The sequence below is a fragment of the Oryctolagus cuniculus genome, chromosome 17 (assembly GCF_964237555.1).
Source record: "Oryctolagus cuniculus chromosome 17, mOryCun1.1, whole genome shotgun sequence".
Classification (NCBI taxonomy): domain Eukaryota; kingdom Metazoa; phylum Chordata; class Mammalia; order Lagomorpha; family Leporidae; genus Oryctolagus; species Oryctolagus cuniculus.
In genome coordinates, this window is record NC_091448.1 from 26,447,166 (window position 1) to 26,461,507 (window position 14,342).

The 14,342-nt window shown below is 64.8% G+C and overlaps 2 protein-coding genes across 20 annotated transcripts in view; both read left to right on the plus strand.

The window, feature by feature from the left end:
- Window positions 1-207: 207 nt before the first annotated feature.
- Window positions 208-7,337, plus strand: SPATA20 (spermatogenesis associated 20). Of its 3 annotated transcripts, none has more exons than XM_051825546.2 (16): window positions 208-364; window positions 1,291-1,470; window positions 1,578-1,642; window positions 1,783-1,937; window positions 2,012-2,155; window positions 2,251-2,452; window positions 2,821-2,951; window positions 3,035-3,139; window positions 3,299-3,373; window positions 3,463-3,672; window positions 3,765-3,957; window positions 4,264-4,432; window positions 4,648-4,859; window positions 5,803-6,002; window positions 6,746-6,826; window positions 6,978-7,337. In XM_051825546.2, the coding sequence occupies exons 1-16, from the start codon at window positions 288-290 to the stop codon at window positions 7,146-7,148; spliced, it is 2,370 nt and encodes a 789-aa protein (XP_051681506.1). In that variant the 5' UTR covers window positions 208-287; the 3' UTR covers window positions 7,149-7,337. The 3 variants fall into 3 exon arrangements, with proteins under 3 accessions (XP_051681506.1, XP_051681507.1, XP_051681504.1); XM_051825547.2 differs by lacking the exon at window positions 208-364 and adding an exon at window positions 377-934; XM_051825544.2 differs by lacking the exon at window positions 208-364 and adding an exon at window positions 951-1,161.
- A 4,242-nt stretch (window positions 7,338-11,579) lies between these two features.
- The window catches only part of CACNA1G (calcium voltage-gated channel subunit alpha1 G), a 61,480-nt gene continuing 58,717 nt past the window's right edge, over window positions 11,580-14,342 (plus strand). For 10 of the 17 annotated variants that reach the window (XM_070060840.1, XM_070060846.1, XM_070060839.1 and 7 more), the window contains exon 1: window positions 11,580-12,557. In XM_070060840.1, the coding sequence (XP_069916941.1) occupies window positions 12,317-12,557 (241 nt within the window). In that variant the 5' untranslated portion in view covers window positions 11,580-12,316. The remainder of the gene's footprint in view (window positions 12,558-14,342) is intronic. The other 7 variants (XM_070060851.1, XM_070060850.1, XM_070060852.1 and 4 more) reach the window with 1 other exon arrangement.

Consider the following 14,342-nt stretch of genomic DNA (forward strand, 5'->3'; position numbering starts at 1 on the left):
GCCTCAGACATTCCACGGCCCTAGCAACTCATAACCCTGTGTTCTCGCATCAGGGGACGAGAAAGCCGAGTCCAACCCAATTTTGAGCAGACGGAGGTCCTCCCAAGCCCAGGCTCTCCGGCCTGCGATTCTGCGCTCGGCCACCCGGCGGCGCTCGGAGACCGCCCACGCGGCGCGGCGTCTGGGCTAGGACCCGCCCGAGGCTCTGCCGGCGCCCCGCCCACCCCTCGCAGCTTCACGCCCTCGGTTCCAGTCCTCCGCGGCCGGGCCCACGGCCCCGAGCAGACATGCTGGGCGCGCGGGCCTGGGTGGGCCGCGGCCAACTGCTGCCCCGCGCCGGGCCGAGCCTCGCTGCGAGCCGTAGGTACGGAAGGGCGGGCGAGCGAGCGAGCGGGCCGCGGCGGCAGGCCCTGTGCCTGCAGTGGGGCCCCGTGGCCGTCCCTTGGGCTCTGATCCCCAGGGGCTGCCCCCACCGCCCCTGCATGCCTGGTCAAACCCCCACGCCCCTCCATCTGCTTCCGCGACCCGGCCCCCCCCTCGGGGAAGCCCGTCTCCCCGCCCTCCTCAGCCTGCAGGGCTGGTTCCCCGCGGGACTGCTCCAAAGCCACCTCCAGGAAGCCTTCCATGAGCCCCTCCTGGGCTGGCCAAAGGACCTTCCCCAACAGCACTTCTGTCCTGTCACGTTCCTTCATTGCTACAGATTTGTCGTAGTTCAGATCCACCCCAGAGCGCATTCACCCTCCCCGGCTGGGCTCCCTGAGCTGGCGGTCTGGTGTCCCCCAGGCTGCTGATCTGCCTCCCCCCCCAGAAATGCCCATGGGAAGGCATTGAGTGAGGGTGTCCCCTGTGTCTGTCTTTCCCTGGTCCAGCCCTAGACCCCAGTCTTCCTGGCCAGTCCAGGCACTGCCAGTGGCCACGCACCCAGCCACTGCAGGTGGGTTCGCCCTGGGGAGGGGCCGCTTCCAGGGAGAGAATGGAGCTCCGAGGAGCATTCTGTCCATTGTGACTCCCCCGACCTCACAGTCATCCTTCCCACCGCCGGGTCCGAAAGTCTGGGGGAGACGAACCTGGCAGGGAGCCCCCAATGAGCCACCTGTCCTCACCCCCCCCCAAACACAAGGGGGAGCACAAAGGCCACAGTCTCCCCCGTGGCTCAGAAAGGTGGGCTGGGCCGGGAGCCGGCATCCCACGAGGGCCGCCGAGGGCTGGGAGGAGGGCGGTGGGCTCTGGGGTGGACCTGGGAGCAGGTGCGGGGGGCCCTCGCCTGCGTGACCCACCTGCCCACGCCAGGGGTAGCTCCTCCCGGGACAAGGACCGAAGTGCATCGGTCAGTAGTTCCGTGCCCATGCCTGCTGGAGGGAAAGGAAGCCGGCCCAGTAGTACCCCATCTGCGCCCCAGAGGGTACCCAACCGCCTGATCAATGAGAAGTCACCGTACCTCCTCCAACATGCCTACAACCCCGTGGACTGGTGAGCGCGCCTCCCCCTGCCCCCCCCCCCCAGCAGCTGGGGTCCTGCAACCTTCCTGGGCCACCAGGCTGCTTGCTCAGTGATGCCCCACCCTGCCCTGGGCCTAGGTACCCCTGGGGACAGGAAGCCTTCGACAAGGCCAGGAAGGAAAACAAGCCCATCTTCCTCTCAGGTAACACCCCTCCCCCTTCCCTGGAGTGGGCCACCCCCACCCGGCTGTGGCAATGGGTGGGACTAAGGGTGGCTGCGAAAGTGCAGGTCAGGCCCCTGGCCCCATCATGGCCCCCAAAACCGCGGCCCCTCCCCTTGCAGTGGGGTACTCCACCTGCCACTGGTGCCACATGATGGAGGAGGAGTCGTTCCAGAATGAGGAGATCGGCCGCCTGCTCAGTGAGGACTTTGTCAGTGTCAAGGTGGACCGGGAGGAGCGGCCGGATGTGGACAAGGTGTACATGACGTTCGTGCAGGTGAGCCGTCTTGCCTCCGAGCCGGGGTGCGTGCTGGCACCGCGCCCCTCATGCCTGCCCTCTCTCCCTGCCAGGCCACCAGCAGTGGCGGGGGCTGGCCCATGAACGTGTGGCTGACTCCCAACTTGCAGCCCTTTGTGGGGGGCACCTACTTCCCCCCGGAGGACGGCCTGACCCGCGTGGGCTTCCGCACGGTGTTGCTAAGAATCCGGGATCAAGTGAGTGTCCGTGGGCAGGAGTTGGGGGCCGGTGCCTCAGCCTGGGGCAACCTCCCAATGTGGCCCCTCCCCCCCCCCCCCCCCCCCGCCTATAGTGGAAACAGAACCAGAACAGCCTGCTAGAGAACAGCCAGCGGGTCACCACGGCCCTGTTGGCCCGGTCCGAGATCAGCACAGGTGACCGCCAGCTGCCGCCCTCGGCCGCCACCATGAACAGCCGCTGCTTCCAGCAGCTGGACGAGGGCTATGACGAGGAGTACGGTGGATTCGCAGAGGCCCCCAAGTTTCCCACACCAGGTCACTGCCCAGACCCCCACCCATGCCCACCGTAACCCCAGCCCGGGCTTCATCCCTGACCTCCTGTCGTGATTGGCAGGTGACCTCCCTGCTCCTTAGCCTGTCTGTATCTGGTGAACAGGCTCTGAGTCTGACCTTCATAGTGACCTTCTGACCCTAAGCTGGTCTGTGATCCCTGCCTGGCTCATGCCCTTCTGGTGTACTGCACGCAGATGGTGATCTGACCTTTTGGCTTGGACAGTGACCTTGTGTCCTGTGGGTTTGCTGGTGACCTGCAGACCCCCAGCCTCTCCAAAGACCGCCTGTAGAGTGAACTCCTAGCCTACCCTGATAGTTGCCCCCCTTCACCCCGTCCTCTCACCCCGCAGTGATCCTGAACTTCCTGTTCTCCTACTGGCTCAGCCACCGTCTAACCCAGGACGGCTCTCGGGCCCAGCAGATGGCCTTGCACACCCTGAAAATGATGGCCAATGGGGGCATCCGGGACCACGTGGGGCAGGTGAGCAGGGGCTGGCCGCCCCCGGGATGGCAATGGGGCCAAGGCTGGGACCAGCCTCCAGCCCCGTGTCCCCCCCGGCACAGGGTTTCCACCGCTACTCCACGGACCGCCAGTGGCACATCCCTCACTTCGAGAAGATGCTGTACGACCAGGCACAGCTCGCGGTGGCCTACTCACAGGCCTTCCAGGTGAGCCCTGACCCCAGCCCACAGCACAGGCACTGGAGCTCAGCTCACTTGCTGGGGCCTTCTGGCCACCCCTTAACCTCAACCCAGACACCCACTGCCCCAGCTTCCCTCCCCCACCCACTGGGGACCTCTGCTCAGAGCCCCCCTTCTGCCACTCAGATTTCTGGCGAGGAGTTCTACTCGGATGTTGCCAAAGGCATCCTGCAGTACGTGTCTCGGAGCTTGAGCCACCGGGTGTGTGTCCCCTGAGGCCGGGTGTGGAGGGGCCGGGGGTCCCCCACCACCCTCGGGGCTGGGGCTAGCCGACTCTCCCCTCCCTACAGTCTGGAGGCTTCTATAGCGCCGAGGACGCCGACTCGCCCCCAGAGCGGGGCATGCGGCCCAAGGAAGGCGCCTTCTACGTGTGGACGGTCAAGGAGGTGCAACAGCTGCTCCCGGAGCCCGTGCAGGGCGCCACGGAGCCGCTCACGTCCGGCCAGCTCCTCATGAAGCACTACGGCCTCACGGAGGCTGGCAACGTCAGCCCGAGCCAGGTGAGGGTGGGGGCGGGGGCGGGGAGGGGGGAGCCTGCTGCTCCCCGCCAGGGCCGGGCTCCTTCTCATCCCTCCAGGGCTGTTGTCCTTAGGACCCCAGTGGGGAGCTGCAGGGCCAGAACGTGCTGACCGTCCGCTATTCGCTGGAGCTGACCGCTGCCCGCTTCGGCCTGGACGTGGACGCCGTGCGGAGCCTGCTCAGCGCGGGCTTGGAGAAGCTCTTCCAGGCGCGGAAACATCGGCCCAAGCCGCACCTGGACAGCAAGATGCTGGCCGCGTGGAATGGTGGGGTGGCCGGGGCCGGGCGCTGACCCCTTCCCCACGTCCCCTCCGTGTGTCAGGCCTTGCTCCCCTCCCTCTGTTAGAGCTGTCACCCTTGACCTACAGATGAGCAAGCTGCATCTTGTAGAGAGTTTGGGTGACTCACCCAGGGCCATGTGCAGGGTCTCGGAACCCAGCCCTGCCCGCTGCTGGAGCCCACGCTCACCCCATTGCTCCCGAGAGGCCTTGGGGCTCCAGGGGTGGGGTGGCCAGCTGTACCTGGAGGCCCCCAGCCCCCATCTCACCTGCCCTTGTGTCTCCACCCTCCAGGCCTGATGGTGTCTGGCTATGCAGTGACCGGAGCTGTGCTGGGCATGGACAGGCTCATCAACCACGCCACCAGTGGCGCCAAGTTCCTGAAGCGGCACATGTTTGACGTGGCCAGTGGCCGCCTGAAGCGGACCTGCTACGCTGGCTCTGGGGGTGCCGTGGAGCACAGGTGGGGGCGGGGCAGACCAAGCGGGAGCTCCCTCCTCCCTTCCGGGTGGACTCCAACCCTGGCTGTGCTCCATGCACTCTGAGCGCTGAGCCTTGCTGGGCCTGTTGGCTCATCCGGGAAATGGGCTGGCAGAACCCAAGCAGGTGGATTGACAGTTACCTGGAGGATGCATTGAAAGGGCCCCTCTCTCCTGGACCTGTCCCCTTCCTCCCCAGCACCCCCCCCTGCTGGGGCTTCCTGGAGGACTATGCCTTTGTGGTGCGGGGCCTGCTGGACCTCTACGAGGCCTCGCAGGAAAGCTCGTGGCTCGAGTGGGCTCTGCGGCTGCAGGACACCCAGGACAGACTCTTCTGGGACACCCAGGGCGGCGGCTACTTCTGCAGTGAGGCCGAGCTGGGGGCCGGGTTGCCCCTGCGTCTGAAGGATGGTCAGTGGCAGGTGCAGGGCAGGCCTGGGCTCCTGGACCTGGTGGGGCTTGGCTTACCTCCATGGTGGCAGAAGTGGGGTATGGCAGTCAGTGGGGAGCCGGCACGGGTGGGGCCCTGTGGCATCACAGCCCTGCTCCTTGCTGACCAACCACGGCGCTTTGGGATGGCATTTCTAAGCCTCAGTCTCTTAATGGGCAACGTGGACCTAACAGTGGTAATACCTGCCAGGCTTGGTATAGAGATCAGCCAGCTGTTCTGTGCACGCACTTTGCATGGGAACTGGTACTCGTAGGGGCCTGCATTGAACAAGGCTGCCCCAGTCCCTGCCTTGGAGAGCTTGCTGTGTGTAGGGGAGACGAGTAATAATCAGTAATAAGGGGCAAGTATGCACACCACACAGAACTGAGCCCTCCCCCATGTGTCTTCCTGCCTCACCCTGCTGGCTCATCTCTCTCCGTTCACATCGTAGCATGGGTGTGGCACCCGCAGGGTTTAGAACATAGGAGGTGCTCACTGAATGTTAGTGATGATATTGCAAGGTTACAGCCAGGGCCCATTTGGCCGGGAGCCGATCAGATTAAATGGTGAGCGGTGTCATGAACCAGGCCTGGAGGGCCAGAGGGCCACGTGGTCACAGACGGGATGGAGAGAGTCCAGGCAGAGGGGACAGTGTGTGTGAGGCAGCCTGCACAGAGGGCCCCGTGTGAGGAGGGAGTTGCAGTGGCCAGGGCAAGGAGGAGTGGAGTGGGGGGAGGTGAAGTGCGGTGCCACTGTGGCCGCACTGGCGGTGAGAGTAGCCTGGGGCAAGTGCAATGGAGGATGCCCCTTTGGGAGCTAGCATCTCAGACTGAGGGGGGGGGACACGCCCTGGGGCCCTAAACAGCCCTAGGGCAGAGCCCTGGGACCCAGTGACCTTCCCTTGCCTCCCCCCACCCCCTGCAGACCAGGATGGCGCAGAGCCCAGTGCCAACTCCGTGTCGGCCCACAACCTGCTTCGGCTGCACGGCTTCACGGGCCACAAGGACTGGATGGACAAATGCGTGTGTCTGTTGACCGCCTTCTCTGAGCGCATGCGCCGTGTCCCCGTAGCCTTGCCGGAGATGGTCCGTGCCCTCTCAGCCCACCAGCAGACGCTGAAGCAGGTGGGGGCCCTGGGGATGAGGGGAGCTGGGGCTGTCGTGGGGGACAAGAATGGGGCGGGGCTCCCTAGAGCTCAGATCTCTGTGTGAGGTGGGTCTCTGCTTTGTGCACTGGATGTGTGTGTGTGTGTGTGTGTGTGGACATGCCCCTGCCCGGACAGGTGCCCGTGTGAATGCCCATCACTGGGGCTGTCAGAGCATGGGGGCAGAAGGTTCTGCGTATCAGTGTTGTCACTGCAGTCCCCTGTGTGTGCGTCTGGGTGCACCATCGGAGGGTGTGTCTGAGCACCTGCTTTTGTGGGCGTGTGCTGATGTGGGTGTTTGCCTGTCTGCAGGTTGGCCTGTGTGTGTGTATATGTGTGTGTGTATGTGTTTGTGTTTAGTGCTTGTAGGTGTTTGCCTCTGTGCGAGCATGTGTGTGTGTGTGTGTGTGTGTGTGCGTGTGTGACTGCTCGGCCTCCCTGTGGATGGGTCTCTGTGTGATATGTCTTCCAGGGTATCAGATTTTCTGGGCATGTGTCTCCCCACGTTGATACCTCTGTGGGATGTTGCGTGTGTATGTGCATGTGTGTGTGAGTCTTTTGGCTAAGCCTTCATCTGAAGTGGTCTCCTGGCAGCAGAGAGGAGTCCCTCGTTCCTTCTTAGGGAAGTAGGGTGGACGGAGGGAGGAGGGGGAGAGCCCTGATGGGTCTGGGGCTAGTCCCTGCCACAACCTGACACTGGAGTGACCTTGCTACCCCCACCAGATCGTGATCTGTGGAGACCCACAGGCCAAGGACACCAAGGCTCTGTTGCAGTGCGTCCACTCCATCTACATCCCCAACAAGGTACCTGTCCCCATGAGCCTGGCTCCACCCTCTGCCCTGGCCCCTCCTCAGCTCCCAGCATCTAAGGCTGGGGAGAGGTCCCCTCCTGGGAGGCCCGGCCAGGTCCCAGTGCCCCCCTGCAGGGACCTGTCATGCCTTTCTTCCGCCCCAGGTGCTGATTCTGGCCGACGGGGACCCCTCGAGCTTTCTGTCCCGCCAGCTGCCCTTCCTGAGTACCCTGCGGCGGCTAGAGGACCGGGCCACGGCCTACGTGTGTGAGAACCAGGCCTGCTCCATGCCCATCACCGAGCCCTGTGAGCTACGGAAGCTGCTACATCAGTGATTGCGCCAGCCCCCTTGGACTGGGGTGGAAGGCGGAGCTCCCCGCTGACCAGAGACCCGGGCCCTGCCGGGCCCTGCTGAACCTGTGGCTACCCTGAGCACTCTGCCTTCAGGTGACCTGCGCCATTCTCGCTGCCCCCTGATGGGCACCCATTCCCCCTGGAATAAACCTAACAGCGTCCCGCGGTAACCTCAGGGCCTCGGCCTCACTCCAGCCTGGGAACCAGTGGCCCAGGGCCCCTCCCTCCGGGTGCCCCCAGCTGACCCCCCTGCCTTCTCCCATTCCTCTTTCACCCTCCAGAAGTCACGGGGCAGACCTGCCCTTGGGTACATGGCCACTGTGGCCTGAATGAAGCTGAGGTCGGGCCCCAAACCAAGTAGACAACCAGGAAGGGTCAGGAAGGGGGCCTGCCCTCCCCTCCCCATTGTGCTTCACTTGGAGCTGGGGAAGGGGCAGGAGATGCTTTTATTTTTTTCACAGAGGTTACATTTGCACATAGCCTGGAGCATTGTGGGAGTTGCCTTAGCAAGGCTTCTGTGCAGTAGGTCATATTGTCCATCCCCCTTGCTTTTACACAAGCTGGTCTGGGGAAAGAGACGTCTTTCATTTGGAGCATCTGTTGGGCTGGAAGTCCTCCTCCAAATTTATCTGAGTCCTTGCTAATGCAGAGAAAGTAAGGTGCCCCCCTGTGACCCCCTCCTGCCCCCTCCATGATGGGAAGTCCCGTCCTTGGCACACGCGTCTTTGCAAGCTTCAGATACATCTCCTCCGGCTTCCACCAGGGGGAGGAGACTGGGACGCACGCTGTGGGAAGGGCAGGTGTAGTGTGATGGAGCTGACGGCTGCCTGGGAGGGGAGGAAGAACCCTCCCAGAGGCCTTCCCAGGCCTGCTGAGCCAGGGCATCCTCGTGGCTCCCAAGCCAAACAACACAGAGGGCCTGCAGAGGCTGCTAGAATCGGAGGCCCGAGGGCCACTGCTCGTCTGGGGATGGCCGCAGTGGGAAAGAGTGGGGCAGGAAGGAGCCAGGAGACTGGACAGTGTCGTTCCCTGTGCATGGTCACACACAGTCACACATGGTCACTGGGACCAGAGTCAGCTCTGTCTGGGCAGCCGGCCCTCGGCGTGAGCCACCGGCCCATCTGGAGGGGATTAGAGCTCCGGCCAACGAGGTCAGCTGGCCCCTTGCTAGCTGGAGCCCACTCAGCCTTGCCAGGAAGTCAGAGGCCGGACAAGTGGAGCCTGGCCTGGGAGGGGGGATGGAAGGGAGGGCAGGGGGCAGTGTGAGAAGCACAGGTGGCCTTCTTGGCAGCCCTAGCCCTGGCTTTGGAACAGTGTGGGCAGTTTGTAAGGCCTTCTTGTTACTGGTGTCCCTGTTGACCCTCATGAATGAAGATCACCCTCACCCGGGGTGGGATAGTCCAGGCCCCGAGTGGGTGTACGACTGGCCCGAGACCCCCTCAGCACACCTGTTCCTCCCTTGGGTACAATAAAAACCACGCAGGGGTCCTCTTCCCCAGGGGGTGCGGGCACCGCTGAGAAGGAGGCTGTGTTTGGTGGCTGTGCCTTTTCTACTGGCTTCCTTTCGCTCTGCGTCTCTGCTTCTGGTATGTGGCAATGGGATTCTATAATGGGTTCAGAGAAAGCAGTTAGGACTGTAGAGGGCTGGTCCTCCAGGGAGTGCTTGAGTTTCTAAAGAGGGCAAGGCCGAGCCTCAGTCTTGTTAAGATGCAGGATTTTAAAACCGGGAGCCCTGCAGCATTGCGTCCCCTGCACCGGCCGATCCTGAGCGAACTCCCCGTTCCACAGCCGCAGCTGTGGGCCAGGTCACCGCAGAGGCCTCATGGGTGGGGCAGTCCCTTAGGTAATTTCCATCTCTCCTGTCTGAAGAATGGGGGCCTCCTACCCCCCCCCCCCAGGCTGCGGAGGTGGCCGACGGAGAAGATGTCTGTAGAAGCCACCACTGATGGAAGAGTGCCACAGGTGGGCACTGAGGGGCCGCACGTCTTGGGGGCCCGACTCCTGTGTTGCAAAACAGGCCTAAAGAGGAATTTCTTGACCGTGTCCTTCCCCTCCCCACCTGGGGGTATTCTTTCATCTAACAAAGATGTATTAAACACCTACTATGTGCCAAACATGAGACTAGGCCCAGGGAGCAAAATGGACAAGCAGCTCATGCCCTAGAGGCTAGAAGGGGACACGGTGACTTTCTTACTGCACCCACAAATACAGAATCCCAGCCTGTCTCGTTTACTGCCTTGGCATCTGATAGGCACCGGAACACCTGCTGGAGAGGAGGCAAAGCCCCAGCTCAAAATGTTGAGGGCTGGGGTTAAAGCTGGTTTCAATTCTCCCTTTGTCTTAGCAGGAGAGGGGTCAGGATGCTTCCCTTCTGCCCTGCGTGCCCTCAGGCTAACTCTGGGCATCCCAGAATGGATGAGTATCCGGGTCTCCTGGTGCTCAGGTACACGGATAGGCATGTGCCAGCCCGAGCTCAGCCCAGAGACCAGGGGTGGTCCGGATGACACTGAGGGTGTGGGGCCTCCTGAACATCAGGGAACCTGACGGCTGGGCGGGGCAAGCTTCTCTGGCCTCGTTTCCCCCTCTGCAAACCGTGGGTGCCGATAGTTCCTACATCCTCAGGCCAGGAGCTCCTCGACCCCGGTCGCAAGGGCAGGGCGACCTGGCCGCCTGCGGCCCTGCGGGAGCGAAGAAAGTGTCAGACCCAGGGCCAGGGCCGTAAATCGCCCCCCTGTCCCCCGGAAGCCAGCCCCGAGTTCAAGATCGGCGCCCTGCACTGCCCTGCACTGCCGGAATGAGAGCAGAGACTCCCGCCAGAAGACAGAAAGGCACTTAGGGGATCTGCTTATTAGCATGAAATGCAAATGAGCCCGGCCTCATTTGCACAACTCGGTGCCCGGATTCGGCGAAAGGGCAACCAGGGAGGCGACAGCGCGGCAGCCGCTCTGCGCTCCCCACCCCTCGCCGCCGCCCCCGCAAACCGCCTAGGCGCGAGCCGAAAGGCTCCCCCCCCACCACCACGCTGCGGCGGGAGGCGCGCGGAAACAGCGCGGGTGGTACAACCTTGGGACAGCGAGGGAGCTCCGGAGGTCCCACGGGTGCCCGAGGTCATCACGTCCATTCCCCCGGCCTCTCCGCAATGGCGTAGACGCCCCGCGGTCTCCAGGCGGGACTGACCGACAGGCTGGGAGCCACCGCGTCGACCTCCCGCAACATCGGGGCAGTGCTCAAGGCGTGGGATCCTCAACGGCTCCTTCCCCCCGGCCCCAGCACCTCCGCGGAGGTGTCTGTTGCCTCCTGCGGTAGCGCCGCGGACGTGCGGGAGTCGAGCCCCAGAACTCCGGGAGGCGAGGCGGGCCGAGGTCTCCCCATGCACCTGCGGAGCAAGCACCCGCGCTCGGTAGGGTGCGCGGGAGCAGCCCCACGAAGCTCCTGTCCCGCGAATTGCGTCCCTAAGGCGGGGAGGAACTGAGGCACAGCGTGGGCGGGCCGGCCGGGGCTCGTAGGTTGGGAGTCGGTAGGGCCGAGCCAGGTGCTTGGCTTCGCCCCTTCCCACACCTCAAGGCTGGCGGAGGTCGCTTGGCAGGGGACCCCCGCTCTGCGCCGCAGCTGCTGGGGATCCAGGCTCTGGGGCGCGACCTGCCTGGGGCCACGTGTTCGCGCACCAAGTCCCGTGTGGAGTTCATAGCCTTCAAAGAACCTCCACGGACGGAGGTCAGGGCGTGAGGGTCAAGGTCAGTCTCAGAAGTGAAAGCCACGCCCAGACTGTGCCTACCTCTGCCTTTCCCTGACTCTGTTTCCCCAAGACCAGCGCCCCCTTCCCGATCTCCAGACCCAGCCCGAAGCGCCGTACCCAGGACGTCCTGCCCCACTCCTCCCCATCCCCTGTCCGGCTACCGGGCTCAACTCCAAGTGGAGACCCGGGGATTTCGCGCTGGGCCTCTGGTCACACCCCTCGCCCCCGTGCGTCCTGCCTCCCTTCCGCTCCCGGCCCGCCCAGAACCAAGCTCCGCCCTCCGGCTGCGACCCAGTTCTGGGGTCGGGGACAAAGGATGCCCGGGGCCTGTGGCGCTACCCCAGGACCCCGCGCCAAACACTCCGATTCCCCGGGGCTCCCTCCGGGGGAGTCCCGAAGACCCCGGCGGCCAATAGGAAAGTGGGTTCGGTCTGTGCAGCTGCCTGATTGGCTCCAGCCTTCCGGAGCGGACCCAGGGGCTAGGGGAGGGGAGAGGGGCGGTCCTGGGATTTGGGGTGGGAACCGGATTCCAGCTGTGGTTCTCTCCGCGGGCGCCCCCGCCCGCTCTGCCACGGAGACTGGCCAATGGGCTCGCGGCTCGGGGCCGGCGCCTCGCGGCGATTGGCTGCGAGGCTGGCTGGGGAGGCGGGGCCGAGGCTTGAAGTTGGAGTGAGGGATCCAGCTGTGGTGTGCGCCGGGCTCCTCGCCGCCGCTTTCGCTCGCTCGCTCCGCGTCTCGGCCGGAGGAGGAGGCAGTGGCGCCGGCGACAGCTACGGCAGCGGCAGCCACCGCGGCGGCTGCGGCGGCGGCGGCCTCTCCGCCTCCACCCCCGCCCGGGACGGCCCCCCACCGTCTCCCCGCCCCTCCCGGACCGTGAGCCCGCCGCGGGGCGGAGGCAGGAGCCGCCCCCCGCCCCCTCCAAACCCACCCCCAAGGAGAGCCCTCTTCCCCTCCCCCCGCGGCCGCTGGCGCGGAGCCGGGGCGATGCTGACCCCTTAGATCCTGCTCCAGCTGCTCTGCGGGAAGAGGGGGCGCCCCTCCCCGGACCCCCCTGCCCCCCATCGGGTACCCCGTTTCTCTCCCTGGCTCTCGGGGCTTCTTCGCGGAAGGTATCGCGGAACCGGGCCGCCGGAGCCTGGGCGCGAAGCGAAGAAGCCGGAACAAAGTGAGGGGGAGCCTGCCGGCTGGCCCAGGGGGCCTGGAGGGGCTTCTCTGCGACCCAGAGCCCCGCGGGCAGTATGCCCCTGCGGGCAGGGGGAGCTGGGCTGAACTGGCCTTCCCGGGGGCTCAGCTCGTGCCCTAGAGCCCCCCACATGCGCCCCCGCCGGGGCCCTCCGGTTGCGTGAGGGCACCTCCTCCGAGGGGCGCCGCTCGCCCCTCTCCGGGCCGCCCGGGGCCCCGGCTGGCCGGAGGATGGACGAGGAGGAGGATGGAGCGGGCGCCGAGGAGTCGGGACAGTCCCGGAGCTTCTTGCGGCTCAACGACCTGTCGGGGGCCGGGGGCCGGCCGGGGCCGGGGTCGGCGGAAAAGGACCCGGGCAGCGTGGACTCCGAGGCGGAGGGACTGCCGTACCCGGCGCTGGCCCCGGTGGTTTTCTTCTACTTGAACCAGGACAGCCGCCCGCGGAGCTGGTGTCTCCGCACGGTCTGTAACCCATATCCTTCGGGGCACAACGGCCGGGCGAGGGGGTCCGCAAGGGGGCGGACCCAAAGCCGGGTGAGTTGGAGGGGTGAGCGTGCTCGGGAGGGGAGGGGGCGTCGGGGTGGGAGCGGGGGCGCGAGCGGGTCGTGTCGGTATCCCGGGCGAGCGCCGGCTCCGATCGCACACCTAGGTCCTCCTCGGGGAACTGGGATTCAGGCCAGCGAGAGAGGGGAGACGTGCCCCGCGGATCTGCCTCTGGATGCCCTCCACATGTGGGCAGGGGAGGGTCGTCCTCCTCCACATGTGGGCAGCTTCGGGAGCCGGGGAGATCTCCTCCGCCCACCGCCGGTTCGCGTGCAGGGTCTGGTTTCCGAGTTTGGGGGGGTGGGGTGGGGAGGAAGCTGCGGGGACGGAGGAGGGGGCGCCGCAATCTTCAGGGTTTCCCTCCTGCCCCCGCCCCAAAGTTTGCGGCGGATTCTAGGGTGCGATTCCCCAGACCTGGTCCTTGAGGCTGAGCCTTTTACTGACCCAGAGGGATTTGTTGGGGGGGCGGGGACTAGGTCCTATCCCCCCACCCCTCCTTCACCCCGCGGGTTGGAGGCACAACAAGGAGATTCCGGCGGCGGCTGATGTCAGGGGCGCAGAATGAGAACAAGATGTGGTGGATGGGGAGCCGTCTACCCCGGAGCTGGAGCGCAGCCCCTTTCAGCCTGCGCCCAGCGCCGGCAGTGCCTCCCTCCACCACAATGCCTGGTTCCAGCGGGGTGCTTAAGGTTGGGTTGGCGAGTTTCTGCCCGTTTTTTTTTTTTTTCTTGTGGAGGGAAAGACAGCCACAAGAGCTTCGGCAAGTGGGGGATGGGTGTCAGCAGGTCCAAGTTACCCCTCCCGTTCCACGGATAGAGTGCCCTGGCTAGTAGCAGAGTGGGGGAAGGAGACCGCAGCCCTGGGAGAGTATCGGGGGGCATGGGGAGGCTGTGAGCATGTCCACCACCCTGATGTCTCCTCCCTGGAAGGATTTGGGCCATGCAAGCCTCAATTCCGAGGAGATGGGTTCAGCACTGCCTCTTGCCCTCTGCCTGGCCTGGAGTGGTGGTGTGTGTGTGGGGGGGTCCCCTCCCTCTCAACCTATAGCCTAGAGTGCTGCTTGACTAATGCCCCGCTCCCAGGGTGAGTCCTGCCACAGAGCTGGGAAAAGGTGGCCGGAGGTGGCCAGTGGCGCTGCCATCTCAGGTCACCATGGCTTTCCCTGGCTCCCTCCTCCCAGTTCAGAGGTTCTTTGGGGCTCAGGGTGGGAGCCCCTAGGTCTCCCTGTAAGACCCTTAGAGCCCAGCTGGGACTCTGCCTTGGAGGGGGGGAGCTTGGTGCCTCCCTCACTCTGCAGCTCTGCTGCCTCTAGTGCGCAAAGCAGGATGTGAGCCTGGGTCCCCCACCCCCAACCTCCACACCCGTGGGTCTTTGGGAAGCTCCCTTCTTCACACCCTCGGCTGGTCCCCTGCCCCATCCTCCTTTCAGTCAGAGAGAGAGAGAGAGAGAGAGAGAGAGAGAGAGAGAGAGAGAGATGGGGGCCTTCGATCTGTGGTGCTGGTGGATAGGTCATCGTGAGCTCTGAGCCCCCCTCCCAGGCCCTTGCTCTCTGGCAGAGATGGAGGTGAGGCAAGAAGGTGGCTGAGAAGGATGGGCTCTGGGCACCCCTCTTCTCTGTCACAAACCACCCACCCTTCCACGAACGGAGAAAAGCACCTGTCCATCTCCTCCTTCTCAGGGGTCCCTTATCTCCAGGTGCTTGGGGCGTTCCAGG

Coding starts and splice junctions, on each gene's coding strand:
- SPATA20 (XM_051825546.2), top strand. CDS start 288: ATGCTGGGCGCGCGGGCCTGGGTGGGCCGCGGCCAACTGCTGCCCCGC. Junction 365..1,290: donor AGCCTCGCTGCGAGCCGTAG/GTACGGAAGGGC, acceptor TGCCCACGCCAG/GGGTAGCTCCTCCCGGGACA. Junction 2,156..2,250: donor TGCTAAGAATCCGGGATCAA/GTGAGTGTCCGT, acceptor CCCCGCCTATAG/TGGAAACAGAACCAGAACAG.